Source organism: Coturnix japonica, chromosome 5 (genome assembly GCF_001577835.2).
Source record: "Coturnix japonica isolate 7356 chromosome 5, Coturnix japonica 2.1, whole genome shotgun sequence".
NCBI lineage: Eukaryota > Metazoa > Chordata > Aves > Galliformes > Phasianidae > Coturnix > Coturnix japonica.
This window is the reverse complement of record NC_029520.1, coordinates 24,207,215-24,231,795: the sequence shown is the minus strand read 5'-3', so window position 1 is coordinate 24,231,795 and position 24,581 is coordinate 24,207,215. Positions and strand designations below refer to the sequence as shown.

At 37.1% G+C, this 24,581-nt stretch overlaps 1 protein-coding gene across 13 annotated transcripts in view; it reads left to right on the top strand.

The window, feature by feature from the left end:
• The window catches only part of SIPA1L1 (signal induced proliferation associated 1 like 1), a 203,085-nt gene that overhangs the window by 161,358 nt on the left and 17,146 nt on the right, over positions 1-24,581 (top strand). For 12 of the 13 annotated variants that reach the window (XM_015864668.2, XM_015864666.2, XM_015864677.2 and 9 more), the window contains 6 exons: positions 987-1,261; positions 3,567-3,845; positions 12,092-12,241; positions 17,061-17,185; positions 19,876-19,994; positions 22,403-22,842. In XM_015864668.2, the coding sequence (XP_015720154.1) occupies positions 987-1,261; positions 3,567-3,845; positions 12,092-12,241; positions 17,061-17,185; positions 19,876-19,994; positions 22,403-22,842 (1,388 nt within the window). The remainder of the gene's footprint in view (positions 1-986; positions 1,262-3,566; positions 3,846-12,091; positions 12,242-17,060; positions 17,186-19,875; positions 19,995-22,402; positions 22,843-24,581) is intronic. The other variant, XM_015864676.2, reaches the window with a different exon arrangement.

The following is a 24,581-nucleotide window of genomic DNA, read 5'->3' as shown; positions in this document are numbered from 1 at the left end:
CTCATCTTACCCCACCACAAAGGCTTCGGAGTCACATCAGTGTTTGGGATGCCTGAAGCTGTCCTAATTGCTAATTGTTAAATCTATGGAGACTTTCCTGCTTTTATTCCTCATAATCCCTTATTGATCTGATGTCAGTTTATCAACCGACATCAACTGGCTCTGACAGTTGTCTCCCTATTTAAAAAATAAACAAAACAAGAAAACAGGGACTTCACATGCATAAATTGATCCTGCACAGTAGGTACTGTGATCATCATTTTTCTTTTGTAGGGTTTTCCTTATTTTTCTCCAGCACTTGTTTCAAATGAAACCCTAATATCTTTGTCTTAGTAATGTGCTAGCAGGGTGCAGTCCTAATTTGTATTGCAAGCTTAAGATATTCTCTCAATATAATATGATGAAATAAAAACACAGTGAATCGTAGTGTCTTTTATATAAAACATCTGTCTATGCTCATTTTTTATCCAATTAAGTCATGAAAGGATGTGTTATATTTCACCATCTTTCCTGTAATTTCATAGCTGTAGTTGTATAATGACCAGGAAAAAGGGAAAAATATGTCCTGTTAACTATATTCATGTTCATGGTGGACACACAAGTTGGCATGGATTACAGTTCACTTGCTATGTCCAGTATCTTGTGCCACTACATTATTCTTCTGTTTGAACGTAAACTTGCAGTTTACTGTAACAGCTGGAAATGCATAGCACTGTTGTCCGGTTACCAAATCGATTACGATAAAATAGAGACACTTTTCTAAATCCATGTGTTATCTGTTGTGAGCTGCTGTGGTTTTTTTCCTAAAATTCCTGTGGTTTTGGTAAAAACTTTGAGGCAAAACATGGATTACCAGACTACTGAAAATGCCAGTTTGAGTGATGAGATCTTTTCACTTGACATTGTACCCAGGACTAGGATACATATTTTCCCTTATTGTTTACTATTAATGTCCTAATTCATAAATTTCCTGTTTCAATCCACAGCTTGTGACTAAGGGATGTGAAACAGTGGAGATGACTCTGCGTAGGAACGGTCTGGGTCAGCTTGGCTTCCATGTAAACTATGAAGGCATTGTGGCAGATGTCGAGCCCTATGGGTATGCATGGCAGGCAGGACTGCGACAAGGTAGCAGGCTGGTGGAAATCTGTAAGGTGGCTGTAGCCACTCTGAGCCACGAGCAAATGATTGATCTTCTGAGGACATCAGTTACAGTGAAGGTCGTCATTGTCCCTCCATATGAGGACTGCACACCACGCAGGTACTGTGTGATGGCTACATCTAGTCAGAAATTATATTTTGCATTGGGGGATGGTGGAGGTGGGGTGAAATGCTGGAGAATAAGTGTTAACCTTCAGAAAGCATTGTGTAGTAGCATCCAGAGTTGTAAGGTGAAAGAAAAGCTAAGGAAAATTTCTCACATTCTGGACCCTGCAAAATATTTATTGTATGCTGCTGCTTAACAAAATGTCAAAATAAGCATATGTATCCTTTAAGCTACATATGGAAATGAAATAACATATAGAGAACTGTGCATTTGTATGCATCAAAAATAACTACATTTTGGAGTCTCTGCATTGTAGCTCTGGAAAGTTATGAATAGACATATAGTTTTCTCCTTTAATAAGTTTGGCACCAGAGTCTATCAAACCTGTGGATCCAAGCAGAGAAATTCCCCTAACTTGCAATTTTTTTTCCACTCCATAGATCTTGCTCCATCTCTCTAACTTCCAGTCCTTGTTATCTTGAGGCCTGTATTAACTGTATTTTTACTCTTACAGGTTTTAAATGTAGTTTGGTCAGAAATAAGCATTAACACATGCTTTTATTCTTAAATTATATATTGTTTGCATTTTTCTGGAACTCATACTACCTAAAGTTTTTTGTAATTTTTCATGGTCCCCCTAAACTCTTTAATTGCCCGTAGTGTTCGACCACATGCCCAGCATCTTGTATTTATTTCTTGTAAAAGCTATACGAGTAAAATGGGATAGTCTTTGATAGACTAAATTTGCCCAGTGGCTACCTCCAGATTTATGTTAGTTCTACTAAGATGTACAGTTACAAAATATCAACACATTCCATTCTGTCAGAGTAGGTTTTGCATTGCTGTGTTCTAATCAGATAGTATCTTCATAGGAATAGATCTTTCATCTTTTTATAGTTAGGAACATTGGAGTTGAACCTAAATGTGCATTTGTTACATTAATACAAAAATATGTCTTCAAGCAAAGACGTTATATTTATGTAAAAGCTAGAAGAATCCATATTTGTTTTTACTGTGAGCCAATCTAAACCGTGTTGTAACTGGTAGCAAATGCGAAAGAAGTTTTATTTGTCCCCTAGCTGTCAGTGGAAAATTGAATATGTCAGGGATTAAAATGCACAGTGGCATAAGGTCATCCATGAGGTATTTGAAAAGCTTTTGTACAGTATTTAGTAGCCCAAGCAAATGGAATGTTCAGCTGCAATCATAGCAAAAGGATTAGAGCAGAAAATTCTGCGTGGAAGGCACAGATCCTATTATTTCTGAACTAAATTAAGTGTAGCCAAATGCAGGCTTAGCATTCGTGTATCCATACGCACAGCAGGAAGAGAAATTACTGCACTTTTAGAAATACTGTTCTCGGCAGCCATGGGATTTGTTGTCTTGTAGTGAACAAATGTTTGTAGTAGGTTATTACCTAATTATAAAGTTTTTGAAAGTAATTGTTTTTCCTGCTTGCTTTATCCAAAATCATTAAGATTTAGGAACTGTGTATTGAATTAGTGCCTATCCTACATGTATTGGCTTAAATCTTTACACAAATCATTATCTCCTTGGCAATCAGTTTTTCAAAGCTCGTGTCCTTCCACTGTGTCCTCTTAGACCACACAGCTTCCCAATGTCAGTGTGGCCAGATAACAGGTTATCATTTTGTTTTAAACTTTAACTGGGAAGAGATGGTGCTAGTTCTCAACATTAATGGCATAGGAAGAGCTAGTAGTAGAAAGTTTTGCACTGATTGTTTTTACAGAGCATGCCATTCTTTTCTTCTGAATGGGAAAATGATTTGTGTAGGTAAACAACTAACCACAATAAATATTTCAGGCAAATATACTCGGGTATATTTGTCAAAACTATCCTCACCAGAACTGAAGGTCATATTTACTTTCCAAATCACTCTAACATATTATTTAACATGTATGCAGAAGTTTTCCCTGCATCTTACATGAATTGTGGTAAATTCTATCCTATCTTAGTCCACTTTTTGTGCTGCCCTGTTCATGCTTATCCTTGGAAAGGAGGGGGCATTGACAGTTATTAGCAAGTGTTTAATTTTCTACCAAGATAACTTCCATGCAGTTGTTTTTTTTGCTTTTGTTGCAGGGTAATCAGATGAGCAGTAGCAAAACTTGTTAAACACATGTTTATTTTAAAAAAGTATTGCATCATCTCTTTCATGTAATTGATACAGCTTCTGTCTTTAAAATTTTATCCTTGTGGACAGAATATATTTGTTTTGCTTTTCAGAACAATGTTTTTTGTAACAACATTCTGTTTCGTTGTCCTTTTTCTTTTCTAGAAGTTGTTCTGAAAACTACCGTATGCCCGTGATGGAATACAAAGTGAATGAAGGAATGCCATATGAATTCAAATTTCCCTTCAGAAATAACAACAAATGGCAGCGAAACACAAACAAAGGGCAGGGACCTCATGTGGCTCAGGTACCATCCCAGGTTCAAAGTCCAGTGCCATCTAGGATTGGCTCAGGGAAAGGAGAAGGGAAAATGCCACCCCCAGAACGAGCAGCCAACATCCCCCGGAGCATCTCTAGTGATGGGCGCCCATTGGAGAGCCGGAGGTATGTAAATTCTGCACAGATTGCTTTATACTGCTGTTCAGAATTTTGTCTTGAAAAAAGCACAATAGATTTATCTAGGCACCTAAGGAGTGTTCTTTTTCTTGTCTTTACTTAGCCAAAAGGCAATATGAATATGAATGAAACATTAGCCAAAATGAAATACGATTGCTTGACTTGAGTAACTAGAAAAAGAAGTGCTACTGGATTGATAGGATATGTTTCACTGCATTGAGTGCTATTCTAAAATTCCTATATTTTTAACTGAGTGACATCAGAGTTTTAGATCTAAATTTTCCTGAAAATCTGCATTTTAAAGAAGCAAATTAAAGTTCATAGCTTGTTTATAGGCTCGGTGGAATAATCTAAAGCTCCTGAGGCAGAAATAGCGTTTAACATTGTTCAGTAAGGAAATACTGACCTGTACAGAAGGCAGATTTATTGACTGGGACACTTAAGGTTAATAAAAAACAAAATAAAGCATCAAAAGATTATACAGCCAAGACCAAAAGACTACTAAGGTGAAATCACTTGAAGCTTGTGTAGGCTGCATATTAACAAATGACACTAGTTGGTAAAGACTTCGCTTTATTTGTCATTGGATGTTGTCATACTTCTGCACTTAAACTAATTAGGTGGTAAGTCTTGTGATTCCCCACCCCCACCCTTGTCGCTTTCTGTAAGCTCAACTGGTGTGTGGTTAGAACTTGCATCACCAGAAAATTGGCAACTCTGAAATTATTGGTAGTATATATTATATGCCTATATATTGTCGTGTGTCTGTATATATCTATATATGTATGTATTGTTTTTTAAGTCTGCTAATAAGGCTATTTGTGAAGAAGACCGCAAAAGCCGGACCAAGATAATAATTGCATGGCTTCATGCCGTATTTCCCTGTTAAAGTTGGAGAGAAATAGGTGATGAATTTGAAGGAATGGGAGTAGGTCTGTTTCGGGTTTTTTTTGGTGGGGTGCGGTGTTTCTTTTTCCTGCCTGTCCAGTGCTGTAGCATCTCACTCTGTAATTACGGGAGGCACAGTAATACCTGGGCGAAGGCTCAGGGAGTGGCGGAACATCAGATACAGCTGAACTGCTGTTTTTTTTTTTTCCAGAATCTTCTGACGCTTCACAGCACTAACCAGAGAATTTTTTCCAGAGTCTTGAGTTGTTGCTTCCTTTTCTTGTGCAAAGGAGGGTGAGGCCCTGACTGTGCTTTTCTTATGCATAAAAGTCACAATACAACAATCCTACAGCATCCAAGATTTAGCCACTCGCTGGATGCTTCAAGAGGGGAGTTCTGGCCTGATGAATGTTTTGCGAGGGGAAGATTACATTTCCATATATTCTGTATTTGTTTCCAAAAAGTGAAACTTAAACTTTCCATTTCTTTCATTTTCAAAGCATGTAACTGCTGTTTTTTTTTAATTGGTTTTTGTTTTGTTTTGTTTTTTTCCAGACATTAAGTGTTGGGTTTTTTTTTTTCCTTTAGAAAGGTTATGTTGGATTTTTTCACCCTGAAGCATATATTACCAAAGTAGCCTTTTGTTTTTCAGGGCTTTTTGGGGGGATGCTGAAAAAATATGTTTTATCTGTCTGCTCTAAACATGTTAATCTTGGCTGGATCATGTCTGAATATAACAGCAGCTGCACGAGGTTAATGTGTTGCCAGTTAAAGTGAAGAAATACATTGTTACATCATTTTAAAGGAATATGGAACAGGGAGGAAAAAACCAAACAGTAAGATTACTTCAATAGAATTACTCTGTCATTTTCTGTGCAACAAAAGCATTGCGTTTCAGAAAGCTCAGGTGGTTATTGTGTAGAATTTCTGAAATGAACTAAGATGAAATTTTTATAGCCCTCTTACTAACATAGCCCTTTTTGTGTTCCCATAGGCAGTGACCTTTGGTCATGCTCAGAGTAGGGCTGGCTCATTTTCCTTTCTTACCAGTCCAGTACTGCCTTACCAGTGAGAGTCAAAGCTGAAGTTGTCACCATCCTAACAGGAACTAATTTTATTTGTATAAAACACTGTATCATTCTATTGGCTTTAACTTTTGTCAGCCATCTGTTGGGAACACGGGAGAGAGTCAGAGGAGTGTTATAGGTCCTTACTATGGCTCATTAGCAAAGCTGTGCAGATTGCCTCTATTTTCTTACTACCACTGGGGCTTCATTTTCCAAAGGAAGGTGCTGCCTAATTGTCAGTGGGGCTGGAAATTTACCTGTGAGGACCAGAGTCATTAAGCAGTTTCAGAAATGAAGTGCAGCTGTGGTCTAGATAACACTGGCTATCATTTCTGTTTTTCAGTGCCAAGCCCCATGTAAGACTTGCTGATGTTTGATTTTAATGCTTGTTTTTTTTTTTTTAAACTGAAGGCGACAATATATCATGCCTTGTTCCTGCTATTGATAGAATGTGCTTTATTGACTGCAGTGCAGTGACGGCGATGACCGATCTCATCCTTGCTAAGAAACAGACAGTGGTAGTTTGCGATCTGTGGTTACGGGACATGGCAACCTGGAAGCACATAGTGCGTAGATCCTTGTAGCTCTTTGAGCTTTGAATATCAGGTGTTTTTTAGAGCAAGCACTGCCAGTCACAGGAGGTGAATGCAGTTGTTACCTGAACCTCGGGCAGGGTAAAATTTGCAATACTTAAATAGAAGCACTGTAGTTTTTCTGATTTATCTGGCCTTACACAATAAAAATGTAATTCTTTTTGAATTTACCTCCTAGAGATATTTGACTGATGATCACCTTATACACCTACAGTCTCTAAATATAGATACTGAGTGAAACAGATTTAGATTTTTGCCTGTTATTTTTGCTGCAGCTCATTTAACTATGTTAGATAAAAGCTGCCTTATCAGTCCTGTAAACAGGAGGATTTCAGTTTTGTATCACATAAGCCTCTTGGCATCACGAAGGACCTGTTATTTTCGGTGGAAGAGAGACTTGCTTGACAGTCCCTGATGGCAGGCAGGTGAATGCCTAAGCTGCAGAGTGCTTTTTGTCTTTACTGAATTGTCTTCATGCATGCAACTCATTTGCACAGAATTAAATTCTCACTGTTCCTCATAGTGTTCTGTGTACCTCACTGTAGTCATGATTGATGTGTGTTTGTAGTAATAGGAAAAATAATTAGACTTTATATATCTTAATATAAATATCTAATGTTACTGTAATATTAAGATTGAAAGATGCGATAATATATATGCAATACATTCCTTTCATTTTAATTAGTCCACGTGGGATACAGTGCAGTGTGTAGCCCAGAATAAATGTAATTTGGGCTTTACTTATTTTCCCCCCCCCTCACTATTTTGAATGTTTCATCCAGTTGGCTTCCAGACTTCATTATGAAGAAAAAAGACACATGAGGAAAGGTGATGAAATAGTTGCGTGATGGTAATCTCTTCTTAATTAACTTATCATAAACTAAAATTAGTCTTAACTGAAACCTGACTCAAGAAACATTTGAAAAATGTGAAAACAAGTGAGCAAAGCATCCTGTGGGACTTTTGTGTACCTCATGGTGTGATTAAGTGCTGCACTGGATGATTCTGACTTGAAAATCCATAAGCACAGTCAATATTTCAAACCAAATAAAGAACTGAATTATGGCATGACTGCAGTCAAGCAATAACCTCAAAATTCCACAATAGAGAAACATTGGAACGATATTCATTTTGAGTGGTCTAATCCTAACTGAGGACTATGGAATGCAGTTTGGCCCTGAAACTAATTCAAACAGTGCTTGTTTGTAGTCGGTGGCAGTAACTGTGTAATAGTTTATACGCTAATACTTGCAGATAACGATTCTTATATCATATAAAAACCCTGTTTTGCTGTTGATTAGCTTGTATGAGTAGTTTTTTTCCTAATACTAACAAGCAAGTCTCTGTGCTCATCTCACTACCTGTTAAATGAATGTTGTCTAGCATGCCTTTCCTTCCTCATAGGGTTTAGTGATTTCAAGTTTTTGTATCATCCTGCAAATTGAAATATAGGATAACATGTTTCATAGTGATGCTAGGACCTAGAACTGGATATAGCAGTGGAAAAGCAGAAGTTTGTTATAATAATTGTTTCTTCAGCCAAACTTGCATTCCAGAAATGTCTGGGAAGTGCCACATTGTCTGTGATTAAGAGTTGGTCTCTTGTTTGATAGTAGCCATTAGCAGGGACCAGGAAAAAGCATAAGAAATATTCTTGTGCTATTGGCATATCTGTTAATATAGATGACTTGATACCAGCTCCAGCAGTCTCCTGGTTTTCAGTAGTTTAAGAACTCCTAGAGTTGGGTGCATCTGTACTGTAGATTAACAGCTGTGGGTGGTATCTGGGTGTCTTTATAGTTTACAGTTCTCCTATCCATACTTCCATCATGAGGAATGATGAATAATCTTTTTGTTTACTTGATCTAATGTAATTCACATTTGGGCAGTCAACAGGCAGAAATGATTTTTTAAAAAAAACCAACAAAATAGCATCTGGAGCCTGTTCAGTTTATCTTTGTACAGAAACTATTCGGTACCTCCAGTTACTTGTCTCCCTTTGTATCTTTCCTTGTTGCATTACATCTTTTCTGAAATGTGATAATCAAATTGTAGAAAAATATCCATGAAGGTACGCAGTGTGGTGTGAGAAGGTACAATATGATGGCATAATTGTATTTTCTGTTTTATCTATCCCTTTCCAGACCTGCTGGTGTTCTGACAGCAGTCAGTCAGTGTTCTCAGAGAAACACTGCGTGCTTCAGAATGATTAGGACCGTAAAGTCAAGTTCTTGGGAAGTAATTGTGCCAGAATTAAGATTTGCTGTGCTATTTTATTTGAGCTCTTTATGTAACCATACTTTTTGATACTTTCCTTGATTAAATTACAAGAATTCCTTTTAACAGAGAACATCTGCCACATTCACTTTACACAGTTGAAGTGAAATTGAAGTGAAGCTCATTAAAGAACAGCTATTTAATATTTTTCCTCTTCATTACTCCATCCTTTATTTACTGGATGGTATTCAAATCCCACTGTAAAGATGCAATTATTAATTCCCCGCTAAGCATTACAGTGGTGCCCATTACTACAGTTTCTGAATGCTTCACGTGTATTAATTAAACAGAATTTTCAAAACTCTTGTCTGAAAATAGATGTCTTTGGACCTCTTCAGATTAAGAACAAAGGTAGAGAAAGAAATTATGTTCTAATCATTTCTTATGTCCTATTTTGAGCGTCTCAAATTTGGAAGTGTGCCCAGCATTGTTAATATTTTATGTATTCAAATTACAGCTTCAAATTAAAGCTTCAGCTGCTTTGGTAAGTTCTCAGCACAGAAGTAAATCGGGCCTCAGAATCAAATAAGGCCTTTGGGAAACTCGCAATTAGTGGCAATGAATGAAAAATTGTCTTTAACAAATACACCAGTGATCATACTGGAATGCTGTAACAAGTGTAAGATAAGAGTTCAGTTTGTTAAGTCAGCATGGAAGTGCCTCTAATATAATGCTAGCCTTTCTCTTCTGTCATCCTGCACCTCCTGCATGGCTGAGCTGTGCTGTTCCTGTAGAAGTTGTTCAAGGACAAAATGCAACCGTATGACTGAGAGGGGAAACAGTATATGATCTTTTAATTAAAGAGTGACTTAGGCCACAGACACAAAGCATGCTAGGCTAACATTTCTTCCTGTGAGGTATATATTATGTACGTATGCAGTCTGAAGACTTGAGAAAATTACAGCGAATGGCATGGAAATTAAATTATTAATAACAGAATGGATGCTTTCAACATCTGTGTCACACTAAACAAATATATGCACATCCCACTCATTGTTTTCACGAAAGATTATTTTCTTCCCATACATAGCAAGACTCAACCAGTCCTTTCAGAATGAAGTAGATCTCTTAGAACTAAATCAGGCGTGGTATAATCCCAATTCAATTGACTGAAATGTAATTGTATCTTTTTAATGCAGTGGATGCCTGGTCTACTTTTAAATTCAGTTATGGAACTCGTGCACTTAACCATTTTAGAATTTCTTCTCAAATTTGTCTTTTGAAATAGATAATGGTCTCTTTTAGTTTGCTTTAATTATAGATTAAAAGAGAAAAAAAAAAAAACATAGAATGTCTTAAATATAGGGCCATACTGCTAACAATACCCATTTTGTCTTGGTTGGGAAGTGATTTTCATCAACAGATTAAATCAGCTTAAAAAGTCAATTTGAACAAATTTACTTTCATGTCCTGTCTAGTTTGTTTCTTGTAAAAGGAAAGTCTGTCCCTATTGATGTTCTTTAAGTGCTACTTTGTGTTTACCAGTAAAATGTATTTCCACTTTAAGTAAATAGGATGTCCTTCCTAATTGGCTGTTCCTTGCTGCTGTTCAGATCACATTTATAACAATTTTGTTTGCCCTCGGGGTCTTTCATCTTTGTAAATGAGTTACAACTCCATGTCACAATTCTGAAGTCCTGATGTTCCTTCTGAACATTGCTGTCGCTTCTGGGTAAAGCACAGGGGGCAAAGGAAAGGCACGGCTGATCCTGGAGTAAAAACGTAATCATTTTTCAACAGAAAAAAATAATTCCTCAGAAATTACTGAAGGGTTTCCTTGCCATTGATGTTATATTAAATGCATGTGTTTATATAGACTTGTGTATGCTATTGAAAGCACATATTTTTGTTGGCCAGACTTTTTTTTTTTTTTTTTTTTTTCTTAAGAGTGCAATTGGGAAATGAACTGCTTTGACCTGCCCCAGATTTTCAACTTTTGGACTGTTTTACTTTACAATCAAATATTTCAGAAATGTTGCTTGATAAATGTGGAATAAATTCCTTTCAGTAGACTAGAAGGTAATTTATTGCTTGAAGTGGTACTTGTGACGGTCAGGAGTTGAGTCATTCATTTCTTGTCTGGGAAAGAGTGACTGTTTTAATGATTTGTCCTTGGTGAAATTGCAGTCAGGAAGTTTGGTTCATGTCTGTCCAATTGCTTTTGTAAGATTTAGTTGGCTGTTGGGTTTTTTTTAAATGCATAGCACTATACATACCCTGAGATATACACATAAACACATAAGCTGGCCCTGTGTGTTTCTTTTATTTATTTTCAGAAAAGGTTTTGAATTTTAAAAGCACTTAAAGTACCACAGTGAGGGTGGGTGAGAATCTGTCACTTGTTTACAAATACAGATTAAGTGGGTAGACTAAGTTCTTGTGAATGTCTGGACCCAGTTTGTGTAACGAGACAGTTGGCTGTATGTTTCTTTAGAGTTAATAAGCAGTTTTTAAGCAGTTTCTCATGTATAAGTTGCAGGGGTTTTTTCCGAGTTAGAATGAGGGAAGATCTGCATTCACAGTAGAATTTCTTGTTCATGGATGGCATAATTCAGTCATCTGAGCTTGCTGCAGAAGTATTAAATGACTTCAGTCACCACTGAAGTGGAAGAAAAAGTGGAAGAGCAGAAGAAAAAACTTAATGGCAGCGCTGAATTCAGTTGGGGATTGGGAAACCAAAATGCACAAAGCAGAAAATGATCTAGGAAAGACTTCAACTGCAGAACAGGATGTACAAGTAAATCATTATAAGTACGCAGCTTCCAGCACAAATGCATTTTAGCCAATTTGTTACACTGTTTCTCCAACAGAAGATTTCATATAATTCAGGCCTGTACTTTCAGTGATTTCTACTACCTTGTATGAGAACATTAAGTTAGGGGGAATTTAAAGATGTTTAGAAATAACATTACATTTTTGTACCTTGAACTTGAATGTGGACAAGTTTGGTGGCATAAGGGTACAAGCTTGATACTCTGAGTTTGCTTGGACAACTTAAAATTCAAGGCAGGAGTTTATTCTGAAAAGCAGAGATAGATCACTCTGTTTGGTATTTGGGTGAGGAATATCATGCTTCATTATTCCTTACATTCAATCTGCAAAAGCAAATGAAGACTTTATAAAATGTGGTGCTTTGCTAGTGTGTGCTGTGATTTCCTTCCCCACACACTTGCCTCTCTTCATTTGTTCCTCTACACCCACATTTTCTTAGCTGATTTTCCTCAGTTTCTACGGGGAATAGATTTGCAGTGGGAACGTGTCTGTTTTTTCAGCTGACACTCTCTCTGCTGTCTCCCTGGTGCCATGTTCTCCGCTGCTCTGACAGTTCACATTAGATAGTCCATCCTGCTTTGCATTATGCTACTGCTGTTTGAATTGCTGATGTGACCAACTCCTTTGCTCTGAACAGGTTGTCTCCTGGTTCTGATGTCTATGTGACGGTTTCGTCCATTGCATTAGCACGGTCGCAACAGTGTCGCAATTCTCCAAGCAACTTATCAACCTCAAGTGAGACAGGCTCTGCTGGGAGCACATACAGGCAAAAATCTATGCCAGAAGGGTAGGCACCAGACTTCTTTCGTATTCTTTCTTTAGGCAGTCTTTTGTCTCCATTCCATTTGTTGTAATGTATGTTGAACTGAGGGAGTGCTTACACAGGCTCCTGCCGACTGTTCTTTAAACACATTAAAGCATGTTTGTACTCAAATACAATTGTCATGCCTGTTGGAAGTCACATTTTAAAATCCCTTACTTCCACCTTTTCCCTTTGTGCCCTAACTTCTCTGTGTCATCCCAATCCACAACAGAGCTCAGGTTGAAAGCTCATAAAGGGACAGAGTTATCTCTCTAAAAATCTAAATTAAAGGTACTGGTCTCATGTTGCAAATTACTTCCTTTCACATATTTAGATTCTAAAAGGAAGTAAATAATAGGTTTAGGGCTTTGCAGTCTTTGCTAATAGTTGAAGCAATACAGTGGTGACTCCAAATGTGTAGGCGCAAAGGTGCTGAATAATACATAGCTAGATTTTTTTTTCCATGTATTCACAGTTGCCTTATTTTAAGGCACTTTCATCCAACTTTCCAGAACTCTCCATACTATGAAGTGATCCAGTGTCAGTGTAAGGGGCAATTTGCAGAGGAAGAAGTTAAATCTGTATAATTTTCAAAGAGCACAGAAAGAAGCAATAAATCAAGCTTCTCTGAATAGGGGAAAGAAAATAATTAGTAGTAAGAGAGCTATCTACCATATTCCAAATTACTTTCTGTTGAGAAGAGAAAGGACAAAAGTGCTGATAGTTCACACTGTAAAGCTTTCGTGTGAAGTCTTGAGTACACTGCTTGTCATTGTGTGTAATTAATTCTATTCTGCATCTTTTATGAAGTAGAATATCTTTTTATCTATTAAACAAAATATATCACATAATTGGTGAGATTAAATGTCATATCTGGGAACTGCTTAGCACAAGCTACTGAGCTTTTTATTTATTTCTTTAAGAACAAGCAATGATCTTTTGCCTGCTTAAGTGCCTATGAAGGAGCAATATCCAGTATCAGCCCAGGGAATGCTTTTCAGGGCATGTATTTGAACAAGTGTTGCTCATTGCTCCATAGCGTTGAAGATTTGTCCTCCAAGTATTCTCCTTCTAGCCTGGTTTTAGTTATTCAGTGGAAGCTATCTCTTCTCTGTTGCACATGTTCATGACAGACTTTATTTGTGAGACCGTTACATGCTCAGGCCATCATTTAAGTTCATGCTAAGGTCCTACTGGCATTAGGAGATTTGCTCAAAACCCGCTCATCTTTAAGCAAATGGAAATGCGTATAGAGCTGTGCAGCTCAGAAGAGCACTTTAACTTTTCTTCTATGCTGCATACTTGTGTCTCATTCATTCCAGCAGCAATTGTGCTGTCTTCAGTTCTGAAGAGCAGCTTGTACTCTCAGTATGTTGTCTGCTCTTTCCAACTACATCATTTGCTCTAAGAAGAATTGCTGCCATAGTTCCATAGGCCATCACAACCGTAACTGCTCAAGTGGGAAGGGATTTTCACATGCTTTGTTTTCATTTTGAATTGGCCTCCTAGCACACCAGCACTGATCCTCAGCCCTTTTCCTTCTTTCAGGTTAACTATACATGTATGTTCAGTGCAGCATCTTTGAGCATTTGGTAAGCACTGAGCAAAGAGGTGCATCTTGGAAATCTTACATACACAATTTGTTTGTTTTTCAAGTTTTAATTTAGTCCAAATGAACAACGGTTTAATGGAATAATGAAAGAAGTATTTCATAAATGACCTTTTTTACTTAAAAAAAATATATATCATTTATAAAACTCCATCGGTGTGACTTGTCAATTCTGTTCTTAAGGGAACACACTTTGCATCTCATGCTATCCTTTTACACACTCAAGACTTCCCAAATGTTACCTACCAGGCTAAAGAGAAAGCATGAAAAATATCATTAACAATGAAACTTTCCCATGCCTCAGTAAGCAAAGAAGCATTTGTCACATAGTTAAGAAATTCATTACAGTTCTTTGTGCATCTTCTGCTGAAATGCATATGTGAGACCAAATTCCAGGCAGCCCTGCAGAGGTGTTTGCTACACCAGATAGAGCTGGTCAGAGAATAACCCATATATGTAGTTAACTAGGGGAAAGATAGTAGCATTGTTGAGGTGTTAGAGTAAATACTTGGCTGAAGAGACACCATGACCTGAAGGTATTCTTCCTGATGTGAAGTTCCATGTGCCCTTGGTATGCCAATACTTGTGACTTCCCAGTGCAGGAAATCTCATGTACAGAATCTGTGTGTATGTTTCTTTCTCAGTGTGTGATATGACTAATTTTGAACAGTTTGTGAAACAGAGAATGACTGGAAATGTGGGTGTAAATCCAACCTTTGTCAGACATAAGAAGAGCAGTAATTGCTGCCTCTTCTACATTATTGGTCTGTATCCTGACTTACATAGGGATGATAAGCCAAAACTTCAGTGTCTTCAAGAATATCAAAACGGGTCTTGATGTATGTATGTTTATTTCATATACTCATCCTGAGTTTACGTGAAGGTACGTACATGTCAGAAATGATAGCAGAATGTAATGAAAATACTGAAATAATGAGTTTCTTTTAATAATTGTGTATTAAAAAATGTGTATTTATGCCATTTTCCTGTTCATTTAGTCCATCTTGATTTCTATTTAGTATTCAGATTCCTCTCTACACACTGTTGGGTTATATATTTAGTCAGGATAGCATGTAGCACCACCTGCGCTTATGTCCACTTTTAAACAGCTCACTTCATGTTGTTGGATTTTTTTGTTGCTTTATTAACATATCTTGCTTTTTAAGTAGTATAGCAGTGGTTTTAATGAAATAAAACCAGCAATATGATATATTTTTTTCATCTCTGAAAGTACTTGCACATCATAGAGTATATCAAATGAAAAAACAACTTTGTTCAGATATATGACTGTATAGGCTTTAGGTAAGAGAACAATGTGTGGAAAGTAAAATATGGATGTAGTGCAATTTGGTCAAACTAAAATTTATTGGATTGGGGGCTTTTTCTTTCATATACTGATGTCAGGTTACTTCATAATGAAAACACACTGCCCACCAAATACTTTACAAGTCTTAGAGGTTTGGAAAGTACCTGAGATCAGTGTTTAAAGTATATCAGCTTTTAAAGTATTGTCTTTAGGTAGGCTTTTTATGCATTTATTGAATTGGTATTGAATTCATCATATTGAATTTAGGTATTTGATTAAGTGAACTTCTAGGTACAGTGTATGTGGAACTTGAATAGACAAGGAAAATCTTTATCCACATAATGCAATTTCAATTTAAAGTGTTTGTATTCAGAGAGCAGGTGTCCCAGATGGTCTTGACCTTATTTTTTTCAACAAATCATATCCTAGCTATGCCAGGAGAGGTGAAATAAGGGTCATGTTTGGCTAAAATTTGACCCAAGTTTGAATTTTGACATTTTGAAGCTATGCTGTATGAACATTCATATTCCAGCAGCTTATCTTTGAAGTTAGGAGTGTGATTATGTTGTTCTGAATTGCATAGTCTTTCTCTGATGGGTTCTTTTGTGTTAGTGAGCTGGAAAACTTTAGAATGGGATCACCTCACTGACTTAGTTCTGATGATTTGGAAGATGTCATTTTTGTATTAGAGGTCGTGCAGGCAGCCTGTTGCTACTAGAGTGAGTAGAAATCAATTTGGGATGTTTTATTTTCTGTTATTATGTTAGGCACTGACAGCTAGAGATAATACTTGATATACGGAATATATTGTTTGGAGTTCTTTTGGGTGTTACACTCTGTGTGTAGTTTGGGTTGTTTTTTCTTCCTCCGGAGTATGTATTTTTATTCTTATTTCTAAGGATTGACCTGCTAATTCAGAACCCAACTATTAAGGACAAAATTATAGTTGTAATTCTTACAGACATTGCATATAATGTATATATACTTCGGTCTCCTTTGATATGAGGTTGTTCTCCTGGAGGTTACTTTTGCCTTTCAAAAATCCCTCTGACTAATCTAACAGGATGTTCAATTCTCATCAAACTCACTTTTATTTTGCTCTGCATGCTTCCTTTCACAGCAATAGATGCGTGTCCCTGCTTTCTTGCTGCTAGATTTAGTTTTTGCTAGTCAACTCAAGCTGCTTAATGATCCAAAAACTTTACATGAGATCTCATACCTCCCATGTTTTGGGAGTCCCTAACCAATAGCCAGCTTTGTAACATCGGAAGTAAAATACTTTGTGGTATAGTATTGCCCTGGGTAAATCTGTGTTGTTTGGATCTGTGTGTACATTACTCAAGCGTGGCCATAATAGTCTTAGAACCAAAGAAAATGGCAGAATTGCCTCAAGGAACTTCTGATACTAATTTGTGCTAAATCCGGGGTGCCAATTTCTAATTTAAAAGGATCCATCCTTGAAATCCACTCCCAATAAATGCCCCTCATTTCTCTATGTGACTTTTGTCCAAACTTTCACATTTTACTTGTGGTCAGTTTTTGTAATAATTTTACGTGCCTTGTCACCTGTCTGTGTAAACAAAAGCCTGTAATATTATTCCTGCATGGTTTGGATCTAGTTTTGACTTGTATATACTGTGTAACCAAATGTTCTTGATGAAAAATGCTCAATAAAGTAATGTATACTGTTTATCTTATGCATTAAAGGTACTAAATAAGTCCTGAGCACTGCCCCACAACAATTAAATGGAAAAGGAATCATGCTATGCGTCATTATGACCTACAGTTTCACATTGGCTTCTTATAAGTGCTCTTTTTTTTTTCCCTGTATGTGAGATCTATGCATGTTTAAAATCACTATCTGCTTTGTTTTTGGGGTGTTACAACAGGTTTGGAATTAGCCGTAGATCCCCTGCTTCCATTGACAGGCAGAGCACGCAATCAGATACGGGTGGTAGCGGCAAATCCACACCCAGCTGGCAAAGAAGTGAGGATAGTATCGCTGACCAGATGGGTAGGTAATTAATTCTTTACAGTGAGCAAGCCGTGCTAACCACAAGGTGACTTTGGTAATGCTTCTCTTTGTGCAGAGGGAGAACCCTCTTAAGCACCGTGTCTTTGGAAGTTTAACCTTGTTCATCAGGATGAATAATTAGATCTTCTGCATAGACTAGCTTCTGCAGTCTGTGTCCTTGAGACCTATGAGTATCACCTGAAGAAGAACGCATTTCAGTTCTTCATTTGGCTGTGGGACTAAATCTACCCTAATGCTTTTACTTTGAAACACTTTGTCCTTTTAGATGCGGTTGGGTAGGCACACTTATTAATTTGCCTTGCTCTTGAAGACTTGGTTGACCTCACCTGCTCTCCCGGGTGACTTAACTTAGTTTAATTTTTTGCTTAGTTTGTCTAATGTGCTTGTGATGCTCCCTTTCAAATGGTGCTATATAAATGCAAATAGATTGTTTGATCATTGAAGCTATAAAAATACCATGTACAAAATGAAAAAAAATATATGCAATTAAAGTCTAAATAGTAAGGTAAATCTATAGCTTGGTAATCACCTTCCACCACTGTATACATTTTCATTGCACTTGGCAATTAAACTGTCAGCTGAGAGAATATATTAACTATATGAAACAGCTGGGTACTGAGGATTTGCATTGTTAAGCCTTCATTTGGAGTTTCTGCACATAGACCTTTTCCCTGCAGCAGTGGCTTAGCTTGCATGGATACCAACGAGGCTGACACCAGTGGAATTGTTGTACTATCTTCAGAAAGCATTGATCCAACATGATGAACATGGTCAAAATTGCTAGATTGTTTTTTTTTTCCTAACATTATTTTTAGCGTGGGTTTAACAATTCCATTCTTTTTTCCATCCTTCTATGTACAGATCGTTATGCTGCATCACAGCTCTTTATTTGTTTTATCTAAATCAAGTTGTGATGAAAACAGAATAAAGTTCAGCAAATTTAGCAGGAGTTTGGTAAGGGAAATGTGATCTTCAGGTTCTGGAGATGCACTTTGTTCGCATACCTTCACAACATCAGTGAGCTGTTCCTTATTGTTGAAACCATCTGTCAGTCCCTCCCTCACAACTCCCCCCATACTTCTTCTCACTAAAAAGCTGTGATTATACCGATCTGCAGATCTCATTTTGACAGAACAATTTTTAATCGCATATGTTTTGATACTGTTGTGATGGTAACGACACATGTAAAACCGATTCTTTCTTCAGCATTACTTTTGCAGACCAACAGTTGGTGTGTTGATGCTGGCACCAAGAAGAGCTGCCAGCAAGATGTGTTCTAAAATGTCAGGAGTCACCATATTAGCAAAATAAATAAATAAGACCAGAAAGAGCAGGAAAAATTGTGTGGTGGATGAGGTGGCTCCAACATTTGGCAAAGGCTGAGAAATGGACTGAAGTATAATCCCTGTATTTTATCTCTTGTGGATTGTCCTGCATTCATAGAGTGCCAATTGGAAACAGTATCTGACTGCAGACTTTATCTGTCTGAATCTAGGTGAAAGTTTGGTTCAATGCCAAATAAGCACATTTCCAGTTGGGATAATCTGTGTCAGGGTAAATAGGGCATTAGGTACAGTGAACTCACACTCACTCCTTCCTGCCCACTCTTAGCTACAGAAAATCTGTGTTCTTTGTGCAGCAATACTGCTTGTTACTACTTGCCAGAGGAAATCAAGTTCTTTTTTTAAAACAGTCATTTTAAAAGCTGGTTATGTTGCAGATCAAGATGAACAAACCATAGCCGTGTTGTGGAAGGCTTGAAAGAACTGCTAATAATAATGGCTGTTGTTAAACACATACTCTATTTAAAGGTGATATTTCTAGAAATGCAAAGTGTTAAGAAAGCACAGGACAAGAATATCATCTATATAAAAAGGTAAAAATAAGTTAATTTTGAAGTACTGTTCTTCTCTACTCTGAGAAAGCAGTTACAGGGCCTAAAGGGTGATCTGAACATCTAGTTATCTCCTAGGGAAAAATAGTAAGCCTAATTGGCAAAGGGCACTTCTGAAACTGTGTATATAAGTTGAGTAGTTTGATTTCAGTACATTTTTTTAACTAGGTTTTGAGCATCTATGCAGATTCCACATTCAAAATGATCAATTTTTACAGGAATATTGTGATTTCAACATTGCATTTACTTAGCTCACCTTAACTTTGACAGGAAATTTGTAGTAGTTCTGCTGAAATAAAAATGTGTGAATTTAAGCTGTCACTTTTGACTTTTGTTATTGTCCTGCCTTGCATAGAATAATACCACGTAAGGAAATGCAATCTTTTTCTTCTAATCCTGTCCTCAGGCAACATGCAGAATGATGTACAATGCCAGTACACTGTGAATATGAATGTTGTTCTGCTCTAATGTTCTGAGATATTGCTGTTGGACAAGGAGGGTGTGGCACTGCTCAAAGTTGTTTTATAAAAAGCCAAGATTCTGCATTTTTCATGAAGTCTTGCTGACTTATGCCATGCAAAAATGGGCCCTCAGTTTCTCACATATGTTTTGTCTCATGTGTAGTTTTTATTTGGAATGAATTTCACTTTGGTTTTCACAGTCTTTGGCTAATGGCAGCAGTGGCAAAAAATCACGGTGTAAAATCAGAGTGCACGTTTTCTTATTTCTTTTGCTGCATAGGCTTTTCAGTACATTGTTGTGTGCTGTATTGCAGAACCAACGTGTCATCTCCCAGCAGTATCAAAAGTACTGCCATCCTTCAGAGAGAGTCCCAGTGGAAGACTGATGAGACAGGATCCTGTGGTTCACTTGTCTCCAAATAAGCAGGGTCATGTAAGTTATCCTGAAAAAGGAATTATTTAATGTTTTGCTCTTGTTTCAGAAGCTCTTCAGACCAAATGTATTGTTCAAAACTGTTTTAGAATGTCAGCTAAAGACAGATGGATGGGAAAGAAAAAGAAATCTTCAAGCCCTGTTCTGTGTTAAACTTTAGAGGAAGCGATAAAGCAGATGTTACTTCCTGAACCTTACAGAAACTACTCAGGGCGTAATAAAATATTTATTAGTTAATAAGTTTTGTTGACAGATGAACAGCACTTTCTTGTCTGTTATCTTGTGATAAGGAGAGGATTTATGGGAGTTTACAAAGCTATTTCTGGGCTTCTCAAGGGAGACATGAAGTTGACAAATACACTGTGCACTGCAAGACTCAGAAAGCTGCTGAAAAGCTCAGAAACCTTCTTCTTTGAAACAGACTAGAAGCTTTGCTTTTCTTTAAGGTTTCTCCACTTTCCTCATCTGCTGTAAATATTAATTCCTTTCTGTAGTCAATCTTGCACACTGTTGGAAGAGTTCTTTTGAAAGGTCCACTAGAATCTGGCTGAGAAGTCTCTTATTTATATTTAATTTCTAAATGGCAAATTCTACCTTTCTGTTTCAATAGTTAAATGTGCACGTCCTGATTTATATACAGAGAGACAGATTAACTGCAATAATGTTCATGAATTAGAAATCTCTTGAAAATTATTTAAGTCACTAGAACCAAAGAAAGAAAATGCTCTTTAATCTGCTGTTCGTTATGCCAGATGACTTGGTTGATTGTCTTTATGATCAGCTGAAATATAGTGTTGCGCTGACTGATCACATTCAAAGTATGAGTTGCATTTACTTAGATCTTTCATTAGTTCTTGTTATTTGCTTCTGCTTACCAGCATTCCTCTTTAAATAAAATTTGCAGTGTTTCTTTTAGGTTATTAATTCAGAACAGCGTTCCTTCATTATATTAGAACAAACAAAACACCTGACTTCCTATTCTTATGAGTTTTTATATTTAGATTGACTTGTTTTTCATGTGATGCATTCGGCCATATAATAATGTGATAGGTACCTCATTAGCTTGTGTGCAAAATGTGACTCTGGATTTACTGATGCTTACATTCTTCTCATTTAGTCTTTGTTATTATAAATCTTTGTTATGTAGACAGATGCATGAAGGGAGTGATACAGTTACTAATGAAGAGCAGTAACATTAATTTGAGATAACTAGATCAACTTCATATTCCTCCTGTTTTTCTGTCAGTTCTTGATGTAGTATAATAGCAATGTGGATACTGAGATTTCCTCCTCTGGGTATCAATCCATTCTCTATTTTCCCTCTTTTCTAGTGAGAGTAGAAACAGTATCTAATCTTTGATCTGCTCATTTCTCTTTGGTAAAATTCTGCCTGTAGGCAAAGTAGAAAGGGTGGTTCTAAATGTCCATTCTGTCCCTCCTGTTATTTTGGAACCATTCCGTCACCAAACAAGTTAATTTCATAATGGAGAAACAAGTTTTTCAGTTCTGGTTATTTAGATGATCAGAACATAAATGTGTTTGTTGAATGGAAAATAAAATTAAGAAATCAAGAGGGATATAAATACTTGAAAGGTGAGCTACTAAGCAGAGATGAGTATAGCAAGAAATTATTTCTGTAATGGGATATTCCACAGATGCCCACTATGGAACTGAAGGCATTCACTTTCTTCTTAACAGCTGGCTGTAACCAAGGACAGAGCACACAACCCAGCCAGAAACTGCCATGCCCAGATGGGACAAGCTGCTTTTCTTGCAATTCTGCCTTTTTGAAAGCAGTTTACAAATAGTTAAATGGCATTTCAGTGGTCCTTTGCAAAGGATGGTCCTGCTGAGGATGAAATAGACCTACCTACTGCAAAGGGGTTGGAAGAGCAATGGTTGTTTTTCCCTGCCTTAGTCTTTTGTTATGCAATTGTATTGTTGAAATAATGTGCATTTTCTGTGGATCGGTTATGTATCATGTTCTAAAACATTAGACTCTTTAAATTAGAATATATTTAATTATAGTAGTTACAGAACAAGTCAAAGTTAGCACAGCTCTGTTTGTTACATTGGTTGGGCCTGAGTGGAATTATATCTGAAAGAAAACAATTTGGAGTATTTTATGGCAAAATTATGAACTACTCTGTTTTTCCCTGCATTGCTGAAACATGGTTTCCATGTCTCTGTGAAAGCATCTTTTGTGCTCTGAAAACAGAGCAATACTCATTGTGCTAGAATGGATTTTTGGAGTTAGTCTACTGATAGTATCTATTCAGTACCTGAAGGTAGAGGAATTTCTACTGTACAGTGGGGACTTTAACCCTTTACTACTCTTCTTCCATTGCCGTAATTATGAAATAAACCTACGTGTTTGTGATTTTTCTTTATTGTTGTTTCTTCTGTAGTCTGACAGCCACTACTCCAGCCATTCCAGCAGCAATACTCTCTCCAGCAATGCCTCCAGTGCTCACAGTGATGAGAAATGGTATGACAGTGGAGAGCGCACTGAATCAGAGCTGAACAGCTACAACTATCTTCAGGGGACTTCAGCTGATAGCGGCATAGATACTACTTCTTATGGACCCAGCCATGGCAGCACTGCTTCTCTGGGAGCAGCAACATCTCCCCGCACAGGGCTAACGAAGGAAAAAGTGACACCACTGTGGCACAGCTCCAGTGAAGTGGTCTCCATTGCAGACAGGACATTAGAAAAAGAGAGCCACATTGACCGAAAAGCCGAGTCTTCACTGAGTCTGGATATTCACAGCAAGAGTCAACCAGCCTCCAATCCTCTAACAAGGGAGAACAGTGCTTATAGTCTTAGTGATGCTGTCTCGCATACAAGGTAATTTTCACTTCTTATGAGATTGACACCTCCTCATTCATTTTCACATACTCGTTCTCTAGCCTGATAAAGGTGAGAAGCAGTTGTTTAAGTTGAGGCTTCTATTTGACCAATCTATTGACCAGTGTTTTGAGAGATCATACTGTGCAGAAGGCTTATAAATTAAGACCGTTTTTAGTCTTTGCTTCTGTTGCTTAATCTAACACTAAGAAATGTCTTTAACAACATTTTCCATGCTGCTGCTATTAAACAAGACAGATGAGTGTCTGATGTGTTTGTAAGAAATATTTTGCAAGATCTGCAGTTGGTATACAAATTAGATCAGTCCCTTTTAGTAATGCACAATTTATTCTGAATTACTTTTTTAGTCTTGCAAGCGTGTGTTTCGGATGTCTTCTACTTTTTTAATATAAATCTTTTTGTTTAGAATTCTGCTTGTAGTCGTTATGATCAATATTGAGTGCAAGCTGCTTGCAAGTGCTGGCATATAGATTTTAATGTCATTCTGAAATGAGCTGTGGGTATGACATATTACTGTCTCATTCTGTTTTCCATTAGTTTTGCCATTAGTAAAGTTGGTTATGCCAAGTACAGGCATAAAGCGCCCAAACACCTTAGATGGAAGTTACCCACTTTACAAGTTCATTGGAGCTGCTAGAGGCGGACAATATTTTACACTGTTTATCTAACCCATTTCCAAAAAATATTTAGTGTACATTTACAATAACTATTGATGTTGTACAAAAAGGTAGAAACAGCTCTTTTTTTTTTTTTTTTAGAAAAACGTATGATCATAAAAATCTGTTGCTTTTAGAGACTGACTATTACGTTTTGATTCTTCAAGGATGGAAGCTTGAAGCGTTATTTGCTATTCATTTTGAGCAAAGCAACATTTAGGCAAGGGTAGATGTTTATCAGACAGTTTAACAGTTTCTCCTATAATAGCTGCATATGGAGGTTGTCATAGAGACTGCAGTGTAATGAACTGTCTCTATGTACTTTGTCACAGTGATTCTTACTAGTTATCTATTAATGGTGGTCCCACTCTGGTTTTCTGTCTCTTTTTGGTTGACTGTTTTTGGCAGTAAAGTTCATGTTATTCCATCCAGGTCTTTGAGACAGGTGTTTCCAATAGCTACACTTGCCTGGAGCAGATCTTCAGACAACACTATGGAAGGCAATTTACATAGAATTTAGGCAACCTTACCACTTGCCCCTTTATTGGAGGTAAAAATATGTGGTGGTTATCTACAGTGTTATAAATTTTATTTTAAGAGTTACATGTTTATATCTGATTCTTTTTGATGTTCACTAGAATTTATCAAATGCCCCACAGTACTTGTCTGAATGTAACTAGCAGCAGCATTATGCATGTCTTCACTCTTCCAGCTCTTACCTTTATCTTCTCAAAACATGATATTTTCTCTGGTTGACTTAGTTTAATCTGATTGGTGTTTCTGCAGTGACACTGAAGTTGTTTTCTACATATTTTTTCAAGCTAAATAAAATGGCATTTCTTATTCATTTGAAGATCAGCAGCTCTTCACAAAGAAGAGAGGTTGAAGCATTTTGTAGAGTACGTGGGACATGATACCCATGCTGCAAGCACTGCATCCATATTGTTTTTTCTAGTGGAGACAAGGACAGACTGACACGAAGATGAGAAAATATGTTTGATACCTTACAATAAAACAAAGGCACAGTCTGGACTGACCAGCTTCTGTTTTGTTTCTCATGGT